General features: G+C 41.5%; 3 protein-coding genes across 3 annotated transcripts; 1 reads left to right on the forward strand and 2 right to left on the reverse strand.

The window, feature by feature from the left end:
• Nucleotides 1-330: 330 nt before the first annotated feature.
• LOC6641307 (chaoptin) lies at nucleotides 331-16,831 on the reverse strand. The gene is made up of 6 exons (XM_023175363.2): nucleotides 16,799-16,831; nucleotides 15,237-16,107; nucleotides 14,101-14,363; nucleotides 3,385-6,346; nucleotides 2,777-3,267; nucleotides 331-2,275 (listed from the first exon to the last, which is right to left on the reverse strand). Exons 1-6 carry the CDS (start codon nucleotides 16,829-16,831, stop codon nucleotides 1,121-1,123), a joined length of 5,775 nt encoding a protein of 1,924 aa, XP_023031131.1. The 3' UTR covers nucleotides 331-1,120.
• LOC6641309 lies at nucleotides 9,828-10,800 on the reverse strand. The gene has a single exon (XM_002064150.4). It carries the CDS (start codon nucleotides 10,568-10,570, stop codon nucleotides 10,001-10,003), a length of 570 nt encoding a protein of 189 aa, XP_002064186.1. The 5' UTR covers nucleotides 10,571-10,800; the 3' UTR covers nucleotides 9,828-10,000.
• LOC6641310 lies at nucleotides 11,491-12,482 on the forward strand. The gene is made up of 3 exons (XM_023175231.2): nucleotides 11,491-11,518; nucleotides 11,591-12,004; nucleotides 12,090-12,482. Exons 1-3 carry the CDS (start codon nucleotides 11,491-11,493, stop codon nucleotides 12,389-12,391), a joined length of 744 nt encoding a protein of 247 aa, XP_023030999.1. The 3' UTR covers nucleotides 12,392-12,482.
• Nucleotides 16,832-18,384: the final 1,553 nt, after the last annotated feature.

An 18,384-nucleotide genomic window follows, 5' to 3' on the forward strand; every position in this document is an offset into this window, starting at 1 on the left:
ACGTTGAACGACGCCTCATGATGATTATCACTAACCTAGTTTTTATTTTCATTCTTTCTGCTTGTATCCAATATCCATTTCCATTTTCATTCGCATTCCATATCTGCTTCTCTCTCTCTGTTGTACACACTTCCTGTCTCTTTTTTAGATTTTGTTGTTTTCTCTTTTGTTTTGCTATTTATTTCTATCGTAAATTAAATGCATTTGTTTTCCCATTTTGGCCACATTTAAAAACATAAAAATGTTTTTGGTTTTTTGTCTCATTCAATTGGCAAAAAGTTTCCAATGAAATATGAGAGTTGCAGAATATATATGTATGTATATACACACACACACACACACACGATATACATATACATGTACATATATGTATATATAAATCTGTGCATATTAACTGAATTGAAGGAGACATTTGTGTGGGTTAAAAGGGGGCGTGGGTTTGGGGTTAGGGGTATATAATGCAATTCGATTTGATTGAAAAATGGGTAAAACAAATGAATTTGCTTCTGTGATTTTGTTTTTTGTTTTTTTTTTTTTTGTTGGCCATAAATCAAACATTATGAAATATTCAGAAATATTTTCTATGTCGCCACATTTGGTCTATTGGGCGATTTAGTGGGATTAACTGTTGGTTGGTTTAATGATTTAATCACAGGTATTTTTCGGGTCTGATGTGAGTTAATCCATTTTCAAATGCTAACTAAAGAATGAGCTTCTTGTATTGGTGTGTGTGTGTGTGTGTTTGTGTGTTTTTTTCAATTTGAATTCATTATATACTAGAGAGGAGATGGATTCATTCACTTTTTTGTTTTCTTAGTTTACTCTGGTTTAATTGTTTTCATACCAAGCATAATACTTATATATGGACACTGAATGAAGAACACTCTAACTATAGACGATCATCAAGAACTTACCCAGTGTTTACATTTACTTTTAGTCTTTCCATATGATATACATATTATACTATCATCATTGCATCTTTCGATTTACTAATTGATTCATTTTGAAATCAATAACTCCAACGTCTGTCAAAGTGTGTCCGATTCGATTTTCAATCTTGCTATTAGTATTGAGCTGAATTTAGGAATATCTACGTTTAGGTCTTGCCAAGATTTACCAACTAACAGACACTCAAATGATTTGTATTGAGTACAACACCAGCGGCCATATAGCCGGCAATTGCTCCATTATTCTGGCGTTGCTGCTGCTGCTGCTGCTGCGGTCCATGCTGATGGGCATGGCCATGTCCATGCGATGCATGATGGTGGTGGCTGTGATGGCCATTGGTGTTGGTGTTGGCTGGAGATGTTCCGCCTGGGCCGGGAGCCACTACAACGGCTGTGGCCTCCCCATTTGGTTCCACCACAAGGCCCGCAATGCCCACTATTGGACTCCCGGCCGATGCCTTGGGCATGGCCATGGCCATGGTGAGGGGCACACCCATGCTGACGCCGCCGATGGGCGTTGTGGCTGTTGTGGTTGTGGTGCCAGTGTTAGTACCTGTGCCCGTGCTCAAGCTGGTGCCGCTGATGTGGCCACTGATGCCGCTTGGCACACTCGACATGTGCGAGGAGGAGGAAGCCGAAGCCGCTGCTGCTGCTGCCGCCGAGTTGGCATTGGCCGCTGTGCGTGTCAGCTCCTCATTCGGTATGGAGAAATGGCGATACGATATATATTCCGGCGGTAGAGCCGCCTGTCGTTTGGCATTCTCGATGCGTTGCTTCTTCAACTTGACGTAACTGAGGACCGATATCATGACAATGAAGACTATAATGCCCAGACAGCAGCCGACAATCAGACCTAGACGACGGGTTAGAATCGAATGGATGAAGCCATTGCTGGACAAGCCATTCTCATCCGTAATCAGGCTGGGTGTTGAGTCCAGAGTTTGCACATCCGTGCAGGCCGAGATGTGAGAGTTCTTAAGCACTTCGCTTAGCACACTGTCCGACACGGGAATGCTGTTCTCCATCATCATCATTGATTCCTGTTGGTCAAGTTGCTGCTGCATTTGATCGCCCAGGCCAGTCAAATGCTGATACGGTGAATACATTTCGGGCAATGGGGGTGATGCCCCTGCCACTATATCGTAAAGCTGCTGTTGCTGCTCCTCCCTGGTTGTATCGTTCGGCGAGTGCAACCTTTGCAGGGCAATGGCCAAGGGCTCTGAAACCCAATTACCCGTACCGATGACACAGATGTGATAGCGTGTATTGGGACTCAGTTTGGTGAGCTTCGTCGAGCTGGCCGATCCATTTAGCCGCTTGCCGTGTATCTGTGGAATAAATTAAGCAAGTTTTAAGATGGTTATACGCATCATCATCATCATCATCCCCGACCACGATGGGCATTTTTATTAAAATTTGTATCCTGTTGCTAAGCACAGTGGTTATAACTTTAAATAAACCAAAATTTTAACCAAAAAAAATGTTTTATTTTCTCTACTTTCTAAAGTCAATAATGGTTTTGATTCAAAGTTTCTATTTGAAAAAAAGGGAAATACAAAATAATTTTTATAAATTTTTAATTTGATTTTCTTTGAAATTGAAAATGCTTTCCGCTGGTTTTTGAATAACTGTGCAAACTGAGCCGCTGGCTATTCAAAAAATTCAACAAAGTTTTTCCGTTTTATCGTTGATCGGTCAAACTGCGCCCTCAGTTGGCCACTTCCCTTGTTATAAATGGTGGAAACAAATTCCGTAGCCTAAATATAGGCGCAATGACTGGGGGAGAGTATAAAGGGGGTGCAACTTTACGCATATTAAACAACTCTCACCTCATCTGTGGCTAGAGGCGCACGTTCTCTATCACGCTCTCTATCATCATCGCGGCCGTCCCTCATTTCATCATCCTGATCAAGATGCAGGGTCACTTCATCTGGTTCGTCCAAAATGCCAAGATTCACATTCGCTCCATGGCGCAGCCTGTCACGGTCCATTGGCCCTGTTGGCAGGCCATCGCCTGTGGCATGGTAAACAATTTCAAATCCACTGAGGCCCAAATGGTCGCGACTCTGCCAGGAGACGACCACCGAATATGGCTGAATATCCTGTATGGCCATTTTGGGTATTAATGGGGCATCACAGAATTGCTGCGGCTCCATGCGGCCAAACACCTTGCCGCGCAGCTCTGTCGGATGTTCGCACCTAAGGTAATTAATGCCGCCATCTGTGCCGCCGCTGGTCGACGTTGTCAGTGACCATTTGCGATGATCCCTCAGCCATTCCCAGAGCTTTTGGGCATCACAACTGCAATGCAGTGGATTTTCTGCAAAATAAAAAAAAAAAAAAGCAAACCCAAAAACAGGATACATTGTGAAGAGGTGAACTAATCGAGTTAGCTTTGGTTTTGCCCTTTTTTTTGTCTGTTGGGGCTTTTGCTCACCTTCTAGTTTGAGAGTACGGAGATTAGTTTCCAACGGCCGTAGGGGCTCTAACGGTACCAGCTCAAAATAGTTTTTACGCAAATCCAATACATGAAGTTTCCTCAAAAAGCGAAACGCATCATTGGATAACACAGTCATGCGATTACCCATGAGTTTTAGCTCGACCAGTCCATGGAGATTACGGAAAGTCTTTTTGGTGATGCGATCCAATTGATTGAAACTCAAGTCGAGTATCTGCATTTGGGCCAAATCGGTGCTAAACTCCTCCAAGTCCTTCAATGTGTTATGTGAGATATTCAACATTCGCAGCAGACGCAATCCCTGCAAACGCTCTTTGGGTAGCATTTCCATCTCATTTACACTAATATCCAGGGTCAGGAGATTCGTGAGCGACCTGAAAGCTCCCGGCGAGATGCGTGTAATGCGATTATTAACCAAATGTAAATGCTGCAAAGCCTGAAATGCCTCAAAGTCCTTTGAGGTCAATATCGATAGATTCGTCTGACAAATGTAAAGCTCTTTCAAGTACGGATAACGCTCCTCTTTGACGGTATAGATCTTATTGATGGGATTACCGGTCAAATTAAGCCACGAGAGACGTGGTATAGAGACATCGGATAATGCCGAACTTGGTATCTGCAGGAAGCGATTACTAGACAAATCGACACGCTGTAAATTAATCGAGTGACGTAGAAAATTCGCGGGAAGCGATAATAAAAGATTTCCACTTAAGTCCACATTGTCCAGTTGGGTTAGATTGACTGCATTGAAACCGCTAAGCGAATTTATTTTATTCTCCTTCAATATCAATTGACGCAAATTCAGAGTGCCGCTCAATTTGAAGAAATCAATCGAACTCAACTGATTGCGTGCCAAGTCCAAACTCTCCAATGTGCTTAGATTATAGAGAGCAATGTGTGGGAATTCACTTAGATAATTGCGGCATAAGCGCAACTCTTTAAACACATTCAGACCACTGAATATGTTGCGATTCATTTGCGTTAAGAGATTGTCACACAAATTGAGACTTACGAGATTTGTGTTTTTGGCGAATAACTGATCGGGTATATGGCTCAGACTGCAATTGGCCATTGTTAGCTGTTGCAATGAACGCAGACGATCGAACATGCCAGCCATTATGCCAGCTGTTAACCCATTATTGCCCATACCATTGCCACCATGAACGAGCACATGACTGAAATTATTATGCGACAAGTGCAGGCGACGCAAACTGGGCACATCCAGTTTCTGTATATCGGCCGGATTCAATTTATTACGTTCCAAATTGAGTTCGTTGAGATTCTGCAGCGATTTGAATGTATGCTGTTCCAATTTCTTTAACGAAGTGTTGCCCAAATTCAACGAAATGACCGGCAACTCTTCGAGAAATATGTCGCGGGTCAACTGGACCAGAGGATTATTCGATAGATCCAAATTCTTTAGTTGCTTCAAATTGGAAAAGGCATAACCCTCAATTGCCTCTATATTATTGTTCGATAAGCTCAACTCCTCAAGGTTTTCCAACGCTGCAAAGTAATCACGTCGCAATTGTTTCAAATTATTGCTACTTAAGTCGAGAAACTTTAAAAGTTTCAAATTGCCAAATGTGTCCTTTTCGATATCACGTATGCGATTTTCACTCAAATACAATCGACCCAGCTGCGGTGTATCGACAAACATCGATCGTTCGATTTTCAGCAATTGATTATCTCGCATCCACATTATCTGAATGCGTTGCTGCTGACGAAAAGTCCGCTGATGTATGCGATTCAGATAGTTCGATTCGAGTTGTATGGACAACAGTGACGAGGTATTCTGCTCTGGGAATATATCCTCGAGCACGGTCAGTTGATTGTCCTGCAAATTGATATGCTGCATGTGGGTTAATGTGTGAAATGCCCCCGGCTCGATATCCTCAATATTATTCTTCTGTATATGCAACTCTTGCAGGCCCGACAACGGCTCAAAGACACCTTTGCGCACTCGTCTTATGCGATTATTGTGCAAGCGCACCTCTCGCAATTGTTCCAATTTGCGAAACATTCCAATTTCCAAATCCTGAATCTCATTGTTGTCCAAGGACAGTGAGGATAATCGTGTGCATTTATCAAAGAGAGTCACTGGCACCAATGGAATGAAATTCGAACGCAAATACAAATGATCCAGATTGATCAGTGTACTGAATACATTAGGATCGATGTGCGAAATGGCATTCGATTCCAGGTAAATGACATCGACATTTGTTGAGTTCGTAAACGCATCGGCTGGCAGCTCTAAAATGTTATTCTCGGACAGAAAGACTTCCCTCAGCTCGGGCAGATTCGAGAAGACGCCACTAATGCTGTGTATATGATTGTGACTCAAGTCCACCGTTTGCAATCGCTTGTTTGACTCAAACACTTTGGCCTCCAATATACTGATGCGATTATGCGACATATCCAGCGATATTAACTCCTTCAAACTTATGAATGCCTCCGGTTGGACAATCTCAATTTGATTTGCATAGAACGACAAAGTCTTCAGCTTGGGGAACGTGCGAAAGCAATCTTGACATATCTCACTGAACAGATTCGAACTGAGATCCAATATGATCAGGGACGGCAAGTGCAATATACTAGCCGCCGCATCAATGGCCGAGGCATTGTTCGTGGCCAGTTGAATGTCGCCGAAAAAGGTTCCAATCCTATTGTTCGATACCCGCAATATACGCAAATGATCCAATTTACGCAAAGCCATCATGGGAAATGTGCGCAAGCCATTCTCTGAAATATCAATCTCCTGCAAACATTCCTCCAATCCGGCAAATCCATTCTCCGGTATCCCCTGCAAGCGATTCCCCTTCAAATTCAATTTCGACAGACGCAGTCCATAGAAACTATAATCCTCAACACGAACAATCTCATTGTAATCAAAGTCCAGAGCCGATAATTTCTGCAAAGAACTTAAAGCTCGCGATGGAAGCTGCAATGAGAGGACAAAATTATTGAAATATTATCAATATGATTTCAAGAAGGTTTCGAAAATAATTAATATTTCAAAATTATTCCACCCATCTATTCGACTGATGGAAATTTCTAGAATTTCCAAAGGTTTTTTTTCAACTTCTTCTAGTTGTAATCCCCAACCAGTTTTAGTGTGGAACTAGAATAAAAAACAATGCTTTTAATAGTATTTTGATTTGCAATTAAATGCATTTTCACATGTCTCGCACATGAATTCATCTTGCAGATGAAAAAGTTTCAAAGTTCTATCATCCGTCTGGCTATGAAAGTTAAAAACTAAATACCCAACACTGGATAAAGTTAGTTTATTGCCTTTATTTACTCAGCTTTGGCATGTGAATGGAGTAAACTCTTCACCAATTGCCATACCCATCCCATCCCACACCTGTTGAAAATTATCGCTTCATCAGCATTATCTTTCCATGTTGCCTTTGGCAAACATCTGGTTAGCTGGTTAAGTGTTAGCCAACTTGGCCTGGCCCAGTCAATCAAAGTTTTGCTTTTTACTTTATCACTAAATATAAATAGCTTTATGCTTAACTAACTCAACTTGTTTATACTCCAATAAATGTAAGTTTATACAAAATATTTGTGCTATTGTTGTAATTAAGTGTGGCCATTATGCGATAGTCTTGTCCCTGGGCTATAAAACAATATTGCATTCAACTTGAAGATAAGTGAAACAACAAGTTGTGTGCATTAAAAGTGTTCCTGGCTGTGTGTGTGGAAAGTTTATTTGCTCACCTGTTTCCAACCAGATCGTAAATGGCAGGTGAAAGGGGACAGCAGTTGTTGTCGATTAAAATAAACAACTATGATATTGACTTGGCTGATCAGCTGAATGAATGAATGAATATAAGTCTACGCATGTATGTATATACTTTTGGGTATGGCAAATTATAAATAACAGCAATCATACATATTTCTGACGGGGGCATCTTTGATTATTATTTAATTTAATGGAATACACGTAATGCCAGTTGGAAATGCAGAAAAAACAATGAATCATTTAGGAATTTGAACGGCGACGTCTGTAGTCATCGTAACGTGGTCCGGAACATGAACGGGAACGGCTTTCGGAACAAGATGAGTGGCGTGAAGAGCTACGTCTATTCCGGCGTTCACCCGAACGCGAGCGGATAAAGCGCCGACGGCTCGGAGTGAAGCGGCGACCCTGACGCCATGGGGCACGCAACATTTTCTCTTGGAATGGTGAGACGATTACAGTCTTGTCATCAATCTGGCCGCCGTTCATGTGCTTCAGGGCGCATTCACAATCCTGGGGAGAGGCGTACTCGACAAATGCATAGCCACGTCCCATGCGTCCTTGATAGCGATCCATAGGAAAATCGACATTGGTCAGCACACCAAAGTGGCCGAAAATCTCAACAATATGCTGCTTGGTCACCTGTCGTGTTAGTCCCTTGATATGCAATCGCACATTGGATGTATTCTGGCGATTGTTGTGGGAACGTTGATTGAAGCGCTTCGGGGAATAGCCGCGACTCAAGCTGCGTGTGTGACTGCGACGGGTGGATGATCCATCCTTGGTCGTCTGATGGTTATGTTTGCGTGATTTACCATCAATATTGGCGGCCTGCGAATCTTTCGGATCGGGGGGAGTAGTCGGACCACGACGGACACAACGTGTCTTGTGGGTGACATTAATCAGCTTTGACTGGCTCTGGCTTCTGCTCTGATCTTTGATTTTCTCCTTTTCTCCATCCTTCTCTTTCTCTTTCTCCTTACTCTTAACTTTCTCCTTATCCTTCTCCTTCTCCTTATCCTTCTCCTTCTCCTTATCCTTCTCCTTGTCGTTATCCTTCTCTTTGTCCTTTTCCTTTTCTTTTTCCTTCTCGACCTCTTTACCCTTGTCTTTGCTATCCTTCTGTTTCGTTTGATTGGACTTTTGATTTGTGTTCGATTTCACTGCGGAAGCAGAACAGCTGCGACCAACAGGCTTTAAGCCCACGGTCTGGGCGGTTACCTTCCTTTTGGAGCAGCCGTTCATTGAGCTTAGCCTCGAAACAGCTTCACCATAGGACGATTCGTGCCTGGCTTTCATCTTTGACGAACCCTTCTTCCGTCCTTGGGGGCTGGGATCTTCGGCCTCGGCCTCGGCTTCGTCACTGGAATAGGATGATGAGTCCAAGCTGGATGATTCACTGGAATCACTGGAATAGCTGCTGCCATCGGTGGAGGATTCACTGCTGCTGGCCACCACCTTTAGTTTATGCTTTAGCAGGGTAGTCTCCTTTTTGTGGCTGGTTCTGATTGGAGCTTGGACCTTGGCTTTCGGCAAGTTCTCTTTCTTCTTCTTCTCCGTGCGGGATTTCTTAACTGGCGGCTCGTCCTTGCTTTTGATTTTAGGCATTTTTCTCCGTTTTTTTTTATTTTTTTTTTCGCTCTCAAAAACCCGAACAAAATTTTTAATTAAAAAGAAAATTTAATTATATTAGAAATCTTTTCAACTTTTAGTTTTTTTGTTGTGCACGCTACGGAGTTAGCTTGCGAATGGATTTCGAATGTTCTACTTTGAATCCAACTGTATTAAATTATGCTCTGAGGTAAAATCAATGTCTACTTGATGGAGCACGAGCAGCTCGAGTAAAAATAATGTGACCAGATGGAAGTCAGCTAAAATTGGCCACAAAAGTATTGCCATTTCTTTTTTATTTTTTTTATTTTCACTAAGAAAATAAAGCTTAAAATTAATCTCGAATATTATGAGAACTTAACAAATATAAGCATCGTTTCCCTTTATACATCTCTAGGGCATTGACATTTACGGACATTGGGAATATTGGAATTGCGATAATTGCTTGTTCATATGTCTTTTTGAACATTGGAAAAAGGCAGTAAGTAAAACAAACAAGGGAAAGAGATGGAGCATCGGTTTAAGTATACAGTTTTTTATGAATTAATTTAAAATAAGAAATTGTCGCTCGCAATTTCAATTTTAATTGCGCAGATTTACAAAATTTCCGCTACAACTGTGACAGGATATGGACGAGAGCGGGAGTAGCTGGAGCAGGCAGAGGCAGAGCCAGAGCCAGTGGCAGGATACTGTTGTCGTTGGACGGAGAGGGGAAGAGAGAGAGAGCGTGAGGCTAAAGTTGGGTTTGGGGTCACCTGACCTGGACTTAAGCTATGTATGTACGTACGTAAATACAATATTACGGCCTTTTAATTAATGTACTGACATGGAAATTTATGGCATTCGATTTTAATTTATTGAACCCAGCAAAGTCCGGGGCAGAGTCCTTGTCGCCGTTTGGCGCCTTGCTGCAACAGCAGCGGAAAAAAAATGAAAAAAAAAAAATGAGAAAAAATACAAAAAAAAAGCAGAAAAACAATTTATGACCAACTCGAAGAGAAGTAGAAAAGCAGAACAAAGAAATGGCTGCCATAAAATGATATTTATTTTTATTGTTGGCACATTATGAAATATTTATAGACATTTTGAATTTCAAAGGCCAGAGAGGAGAATAAACAAAACAGAAAGAAAAAAAACGAAGAAAAGCTGAGCCAAGCTGAGCTGAGATGTGGAAACCAACCAAATGGAAATGGCTTTAGGTAGAATTTGCAGCTGGGGTCTGGGGCCTGATCCTGATTAGTCCTTCTTAATAACCCTGCGGCGGCATTGACGCACTCCACCGCCTTGTACATTGCCGGCGCAACGCCAATCGCTGGCGCGCTGCCACTGATCCTGAGGATCGCGATTGCAGTTCCTGCGCTGTGCCTCACAGCGGGTCAGGACAACGCAACCGTTATCCCTGTTCCTCCAGCAGCCGGGTCTCTTCTCAATGTCCACGCAACGGCGGTAGGCGCAATCGCGTAAACGCTTGCCACCAGACCAGGGCGATTTGGTTGTCTGGCGACGCAATTTCGGGGCACATTGTCCACTGGATCCACTGCCACCGAGAATGTTGCGGCAACGGGTGGCGCAGCTCTCCCTTAGGGGCTCCAGGCCGAGATCTCGGCGCTCACAGTTCTTCTCCCTCAAACGGCAGGAACGCAATTTGGTGCAAGTGTTCGTGCGACGATCCCGAATGCAGACGGTACGTGTGCTACCCAAATCCTTGATGTTGCAGCGACCCACGCAGGGACGCCTATCGCCGCTAGCCTCAATGGCCACAGCCACCAAAACAACAAGGAACAGACAAATGCTAAGTTTTGACATATTTGCAGTAAGTTGCAGTTGCCGATCTCTTGGGGAATTGAAGAGAGTTGTTCAATCGTATAAAGCTGATGAGCCGATGTCTTCATATCATCATAAACTGGACTATTTATAATACGATTTTCGATCCTCCAATCGACTTTGTATTGTGTCTGGAGAAAACATATGTTTTATTTTGCCATTCAATATAAAACCATTATTCTAGGAAACAACAGAATATTCCAGCCAGCATTTTTTTTCTATATATAGCAAACAATCAGAATTTAACAAAAAACGAAAAACATTAAAAAACACCCCAAAAATATGTTTTGAATTCTCTAATAAATCTTAGAAGATTTAACTTATAAAGACTAAATAGATAGAAACTAAACAAAACTTTCCAGAATTTCTAAGAAACCCCTAAAACTATTAAGAAGTTTGACTAAAAGAGCACAAAAAAATATGTACTCTATGTTTTTTTTTGAACTCTCTTGGTCTTAAGATCTCTCGATAAAATCATTTATGTTATTAATCGATTTCCTTTCCTTTTTGTAATATTTGAAAGTAATTTCTTTGGTTCAACATTTGTTAGTAAAAACATCTAGAATTCTTTCACTTTTACCAATTATTTTGCTTCCTTAACTATAAAACTTCTGGTTAAATTTCGAACATATGGAAAATTCAAGTTTCGAAAACAAAAGTTCAATATCTTTGCAGAAATAAAACAATAATATTAATAATAATACAAATATCCACGAGAAGTGTCGTGTGGATAAACATGAATTCAGAATTGCATTTGCATTGTTTTCACTTTTTGAAAAGTCAGCACAAGCAGCAGCAGCAGTTGATGACTATATAAAACGTTGGGAGTTCTGTAAAAATCATAGCACAACGCAGCAATCAATCAACTAAGTAACCAACCTTCCAAGCAACTCAGCAATATCATGAACACCCAACTGACTTTGGTCTTTGGTAAGTCCCCAAGATTATAAGAAGCGAGGGAGGGGGTTATAAAATGTAATTTTTTTTTTTTTGGCTCTGCAGGACTTGTCCTTATGTCCTTCATCATGGTCAATGCGACCACTAGACCAACTGCCACTCCACCGCGCTGCGTCTTGCCTAGTGTGTGTATTCGGGGCAGTCCTCGTGTCTGTGGACGTAATCCTCAAGGCCAGTGCCAACGCTACAACAACATTTGCGAGCTCCTGGAGTCAAATCGTCAACGTATCAATGTGGGAGTTGTCCATGTCCGGGATGGCGAGTGCCGCACAGTGCGCGGTGTGGGCGGTTCTCACAGGCGTCCATGCTACAGGGCATGCCCGCCTCGGCCAGTGGTCTGCAAACAGACTCCTGCCAGCCAGCATATCTGTGTGAGGACCCGCAATAATCGCGAATGCAAGGTGTTGGCCAACAGATGCCAATTGCGCAATCAAAACTGCCACGCCAGGCCACGCAACAGTAAGCATCCATCCATCTGACTCTTGTGAAAAAGGTGTGTCTTGAAAATGTCAACTAATTCGGGTCTTTCCCTTCTCTATTGTAGACTGGCTGCGCACTGATAGACGTCGCTGTGGCAAATTGACCTTGGGTGATAAGCCACATGCTTGCTTAAATATTCCTATTATTACTATAGAGCCAAGAACTCCAACTCGTTCACCGGTAACTCCAACTCGTGCACCTGTAACTCCAAGCCGTGCGCCTGTAACTCCAAGCCGTGCACCAGTAACTCCAAGCCGTGCACCAGTAACTCCAACTCGTGCAACAGTGACTCCAACTCGTGACCCAGTAACTCCAACTCTTGCACCACCAGTAACTCCAACTCGGACACCAACTGTCACTGCATAAATGTAGTAGCCCAATGAATATGTAGATAATTTAACTCAAAACTTTAAATCAAATTTTTAATAATAAACGAAATCTACATACAAAGAAACTTTCAAACAATATCATTACAAAAAATATCAAAGAAGCTAACATCGGCTATGCCGAAGTTTATATACCCTTGCAGTCCTTGGTAATAATAATTTTACATGTTCAAAATTTGTTTTCTGCAACTCAATTCATCAATATACAAACAAAACAATTTTATTATCTATTTTACAAATATTTTACAATCACATATGAAAATTTCATAGCATACTCCGATTTTAATGAAAATGTTTCTTCTAGTTCTTCGTGAGCTATATGATATAGTGGTCCGATCCTGATGGTTTTCATACTTTATTTATCCCGGGTAATAAAAAACACCGAAAAAAATTTCAGCCCGATAGCTCTTAAGACGGCTGAGTAAAACGCATTCGCACAGACGGACGGACGGACGGACAGACGGACAGACGGACATGGCTATATCAACTCAGCTTCTCATGCTGATCAAGAATATATATACTTTATGGGGTCGGAAACGTCTCCTTCTATGCGTTACAAACATCTGACCAATTTTATAATACCCTCTGCAAGGGTATAAAAACAGAAGTTCAGGATAATGAAGTTTGGAATGAAATATTATATATATCTAACAAGAAAAACTCCATAATATTGATTATATTCAAAAAAACCTCAAATCAAATGCATAATAAGCCCAAGCCCAAAAGTATGCAAGTAATTTTTATATAGAATCTACTTTGCACATGGCAAAAACGTGTGAATAGGCAATCAAGCATCCAAAGGGTTTTTCTTATCTATTTAAGCCATTTGCCTAATAATTTTTAGAAATGTTTGGCCTAAAAACGAAATAAATTTCCAAACATAAAATCGCTTTAAGCGTAGCACCTATTACCTTTTGTTTTGTGATTTCGTGTTTTTTTTTTTTAATTTTTTCAATTTTCGTAATGAAATTTCAAATGAAATTTTGATTTGTTTATGATATGGGTACCTTTTTTCAGTTTGCGATTGGTGTGTGTGTGTGTGTGAGTGTGTGTTTTTTATTTGGGTCTTCTGTTCATTCAACATTTGAAAACATTCTGCTTCTAATACGCGTCCCCCAGCAACTTCCCCCGTCGCGTCGTTCGTTGTCAGGCAAAATTTCCGGCTGGACGCTTTTTTTTTTGTTGCTGTACGTTCGTTTGGTTTGCGGACTGCGCTCTCGGGCGTGCTCGACGCCTGCGAAATTATTTTATTGAACGCAATTGTTTTTGGCTTTGGCTCGTTTGTTATTTCGCGGCGGCAAATTACTTTTTATGGCTGCCGGCGGCGCCGTTTGGCGTTTTGCGATGCGGCGGCTGTTTCGCCCAAAAATTTAATGGCTTAGAAAGCCATTTGCATTTTTTCGGTTGCCCAACTTTGTTTAACATTATATTGCGAGCTGTTGCCGTATGCTGGCATCCTGGCATCCTGGCATCCTGTCGACAGGCTAATTAGCTGCACCACCATTAACCCCACCAGTAAACTCCCAACAACAACAACAAGCGATTTGAGTGGGCGCTTTGGCCGCTCTCAGCTGTTTAATGCAATTTGTCAATTCTTTTTTTTTGATTTTCCTGCGGCAATTATTTCAATTTAATGGTCATGCCTAAAAGTAGGCAGCACAACTCACTGGACTGTGGTAATAGACTCACCTGCGTCAATTTGCCATTGACAATGCTCAGCGTTTCAAGTGTAGAACGAACATTCTTCAAGCTATTATCCTTGAGAGCCTCCAGATGGGAATGAGAGAATTGCAAGTGCCTAATATGAACGCCCGGCTGGAAGACATCCTGCGAAAGTGACGTCACAGAGCGATCAAAATCATATATGGAAAGTGAATGAATTGGTGCCGAAATCCGTTCCAGAGTAGAGCGCAACGACAGAGCTGTTGTTCCAGGACACTCCAGAAAGAGTCCTAAGCGATTAGAGAGAAACATATATGTATTTACATTTAATGATTATGTGTGTGTGTGTGTGTGTGTGTGTGTGTGTGTGAGGCCATTCATTCTTCTTGTCTATTAGTTAATATCGCTTCAGTTGCTCAATATGTTGTTATCGGGCTGCACAAACAGAATGAAGCCAACCATTCTATGGTCGATATCAACAACATGTCGTTTGACACGCCCCCTAACCACCCACCCACGCACAGCACGTAAACGGACCAACAAATAGGAGACACAGAATCGAGAAAGGAATGAAAGGACAATAACACGGCATTATGGGTTAGAAAATTTGCATGCATTTATTTTGCGAAATGTGAGCAGGCGTACGATTACGATAATAACAATAATGTTGTCCAGAAATTACAGTCGGTCCCAACAGCTATAGTGCATGTGAGATGAATAATGAATCAGCAATGTTCTCTGCACAAAGCAGAGCTCTTCAATATAAATTGAATCGAAAATAACTACAAATATTTTTAGCTACCAATCGATGGGCAAGTACAAATATTCATTCAAGTAATGTCATTTAAATCAAATTCATTGTGTCACTTGAAATGAAGTGAAATTCTCTGCTGGCAAATGCAACTTCAACCACTGTTCCTAAGTTGACTATTTAGTTCAGCTTTCTCACTGTGTCAAAGTAAACAAATTTTCTTGGCACATAAGTGCATCATGTGGCTTGGACTGGGCCACTTTGGCCATCTTCATGGTCATCATCAACACCTCCTGCTCTGTCCATGCGTCGATTCTAAGGTATACTACGATTTGTTATCGTGCCTGGATGCAATAAACTTGACACTGCCTTGATGCGTCTTAATTAGTTCGCTCGACCATTTTGCACTTACCATCCTCAAATTTGTAGCATGGACAGGCAGAGCTATCATCAAAGCTGGGGCACTCGATGCCACCATTGCCTGGTCCTCCTCCACCACCACCTGACGATATAGCTCTGTTTGAGATGATGTTGCTGCTGCCGGCAATGTTGCTGTTGCTTTTGCTGCTGCTGCTGCTACCACTGCTGCCAGAACGACCAGATTCACCGTAGAGCAAGGACTCGCGCGTATTGCCCTTGGTATTCGAGATGTGACTAGGATTGAGACTGAGTCCTAGACCCATGCCCATGCCCATGCCCATGCCCATGCCCAAGCTCTTGTATCCGTCGTTCAGCGGTGAGCGTGCAATTCTGACTGAAGGTGTCGTTGGTGTTGGTGTTGCTGTTGCTGCTGCTGCTGCTGCTGCTGTGGTCAGCAGTAGCATTAGCCACAGGACATGCTTTTCGAATCGCATTCCGACTTCAACTTTGGCAACATTATTGCAGTTTCGTCGATGTTGTTCTTGGTCTCGTCGAAATTCGTGTTTGTGTTCCATTTCCTGTTCTTCTGCTTTTGCTCCTTGCCATTTCCATTTCTCTAGTTCCATTTGGCATCCTTGTTGTTGTTGCTGCTGCTGCTGCTGCTGACTCTGATTGTTCCTCTGCAGCTGCATGTTTTGACGTTTGCCTTGTTGTTTTTGTGCACTCCCCGATATCTCCGTCTTCACCTTCGTCTCCTGCATCTCCTGTTGACACTTGTTAGTGCCGATTCTGCTTCTGATTCTCTTGTTGTTGTTGTTGCTACTGTCGTCGTTTGTTGACTTTGTGCATTTCACTAATAAGTTTGTGAACGCTGCAGCAGTTTCATTTAAATCGCTGCCTTTGCACAATTTCTTTAGTTTTGTCTACTTTTTGCTTTATTTGCTTTGGTTTTTCTCTTCCCGCTTTCTCGCTTTATCGTCGATTTGACGTTTCCCTGTCTATTTGCGAATGTACCCTTTAATCAGTGGCTGCTCCTGCTGCATTGTCGCATCTGGCTGAATATGCCACATAGTGCTGCAAAAAATGGAGAGGAGAAGAAAAAACATCATTAAATGATATGAAAATCGAAACTGAAATCGATCCACAAGCGATCTGAGGCAAATCATTTTCAGTAGCAACTTGAATAAATCTTTTTTAAGTCCTTTACCCTTCTCTCCCTTATGGTTTCTAATGCAATTCCCTTTTTTTTGGCCCAGAAGACTATGCCGGAAATGTGAAATAATTAATAATTCTCCCTTCTGTCCTTCTTTTAGTTTTCTTTTCTTTCCTTTTCTTTTTTGGCTGGAAAATATGTAAGAAATATTTCCGGTTAAGACGACAGCCGGGAACCTTCTTCTTTTCAGCCACGCGTCTCTGGCTTTTCCTTTTGGCCATAATTTTAATGGCATTTAATGGCCCAAGAATTGAATACGGCCAAAAGAAAAAGCATTAATTAGAAAACGAGCAGCAAGAGAACAAGGTTAAGTAATAAAATAATAATATTAATAATAAAGCATGGCCAACGTGACTCCTTAGCAAGAAAACCAACAAGCAACCCCCACCCCCACCACCTACCACCCACTCATCCACTTGCCATTTAACTCCCATTGTCGTGTCCAACGCTAAACGAAAGCAAGGAAAAAAACGCACAAAAATGTGTTCTGGTCTTGCCAGTAAATTAGGCGCTGATCTGACAAAAACTGAAAATATCCACAAAAATGCACGCACTTGACACAAATTCCCGGACATTAAAATGGGAAAAAGCCAAAGGAAGAAACCCAAAACGATGTCCAAGGCATGCAACATGCCAACAAAAAAAATTCATAATAATTTATAGAATTTATAGAGTGATGGAAAGAGAAAGAGAGAGGGAGAGAGAAAGAACGAAATGTTGAGAGCTAAAACGAGAGAAAATAATAAAGAAAATGCCATGCAATCCTTTGCAAGTTCGAGCAGATGGCGAAAAACTAACACTGAAAACATGGCGAGTCCAAAACGGCTAATTCTTTTAAGTTAAAGGTAAATGTATATTAAAAGTAGCGAGTAATGCAAGCTACTTTATGTTTCGGCGAGTTTATAACTAATGTCAACTAGAACAAATAAGTAGCGAGTAACTAGTATTGAGTAACGCAAACTACATCAAGTTCCAGCGAGTTCATAACTAAAGTCAACTAGAGCAAATAAGTAGCGAGTAACGATAAGTACTTTTAGCCTTAACGAGTTCATAACTAGAGACAACTTAACTCTAAACTAAATTAAATTTAGCCAACTGTATATCGATATGTAGCGAGTTAAAGAACTCTCTGAGAGGAGCGAGTGAAGAAAGGCAACGCTAGCTAACTACATTTATAGTGTGGAGAGAACCTTTTAGGCCAGGTGCCATTTGCAGTAGTGGTGGAAAAACGTTTGGTCCCTGCCACGTGACACTAACCCATTTTTTGTGCGGGGGTGGCAGGTGGACAGGCCGTGATGAAGATACATTTATTCCATTTAGAAGGCCCAAATAAATTTTCCAACTCAATTCCCAAATGGTCGGAATTATGACCATCTTTTTTTTGCCCCTCTCTCTCTCTCTCTCTCTCTCTCTCTCTCTCTGTCATCCCTTGCCTGTCGTTTGTAATTTTTAATATTAATTTTTATTATTTACTGTGTGTTGTGTGTGCTTGTTTGTTGGTTTCTTTTTATTATCAATTAGTGGCCATGACAACTGGCAACAATTTTGCCGTTAGTTTGATGCCAGTTGCCTTTGTTTGCTGTCGTCTTCATGTTGAACCGGCTGAGCGGCAAAAATTGCTATTGGCCATTGGTCAGTTGGCTGTCCATTTTGGTGGCCATTTGGTCAACAAGTCAGTATGTGTATATACATTAAATTATTAATTAAGTAACAAATTGAAAATTAAGTGAAAACAACATAAATATTCAAATGAAATCAATTTCAGAATTGGCTTTACGGATTTACTCCGATTTTTTCAACCGTAAACATTTATTTCCCCCATGCAAATATGTATCACTCGTGTCCAACGACAAAGCTCAGTTGAATGCATCGCTGCACCGTTGCATCGAGTGATAACTAAATGCAAGAATATTCAGAATATTCATATTCATTCACACACAAATGTGTATATGTACATATGTATTGACATATATGTATGTATGTATAC

The sequence above is a fragment of the Drosophila willistoni genome (genome assembly GCF_018902025.1).
Source record: "Drosophila willistoni isolate 14030-0811.24 chromosome XL unlocalized genomic scaffold, UCI_dwil_1.1 Seg141, whole genome shotgun sequence".
Taxonomy (NCBI): Eukaryota; Metazoa; Arthropoda; class Insecta; order Diptera; family Drosophilidae; genus Drosophila; species Drosophila willistoni.

What these genes read in the sequence shown, in the direction of transcription:
- LOC6641307 (XM_023175363.2), bottom strand. Translation starts at nt 16,831, where the DNA reads ATGGGAGTTAAATGGCAAGTGGATGAGTGGGTG. An exon ending in ATGCTACAAATTTGAGGATG is followed by an intron (nt 14,364 to 15,236) that starts GTAAGTGCAAAA and finishes CTAATCGCTTAG; the next exon opens with GACTCTTTCTGGAGTGTCCT. An exon ending in CGCCTCTAGCCACAGATGAG is followed by an intron (nt 2,276 to 2,776) that starts GTGAGAGTTGTT and finishes TTTATTCCACAG; the next exon opens with ATACACGGCAAGCGGCTAAA.
- LOC6641309 (XM_002064150.4), bottom strand. Translation starts at nt 10,570, where the DNA reads ATGTCAAAACTTAGCATTTGTCTGTTCCTTGTTGTTTTGGTGGCTGTG.
- LOC6641310 (XM_023175231.2), top strand. Translation starts at nt 11,491, where the DNA reads ATGAACACCCAACTGACTTTGGTCTTTG. An exon ending in CCAACTGACTTTGGTCTTTG is followed by an intron (nt 11,519 to 11,590) that starts GTAAGTCCCCAA and finishes TTGGCTCTGCAG; the next exon opens with GACTTGTCCTTATGTCCTTC. An exon ending in CCACGCCAGGCCACGCAACA is followed by an intron (nt 12,005 to 12,089) that starts GTAAGCATCCAT and finishes TCTCTATTGTAG; the next exon opens with ACTGGCTGCGCACTGATAGA.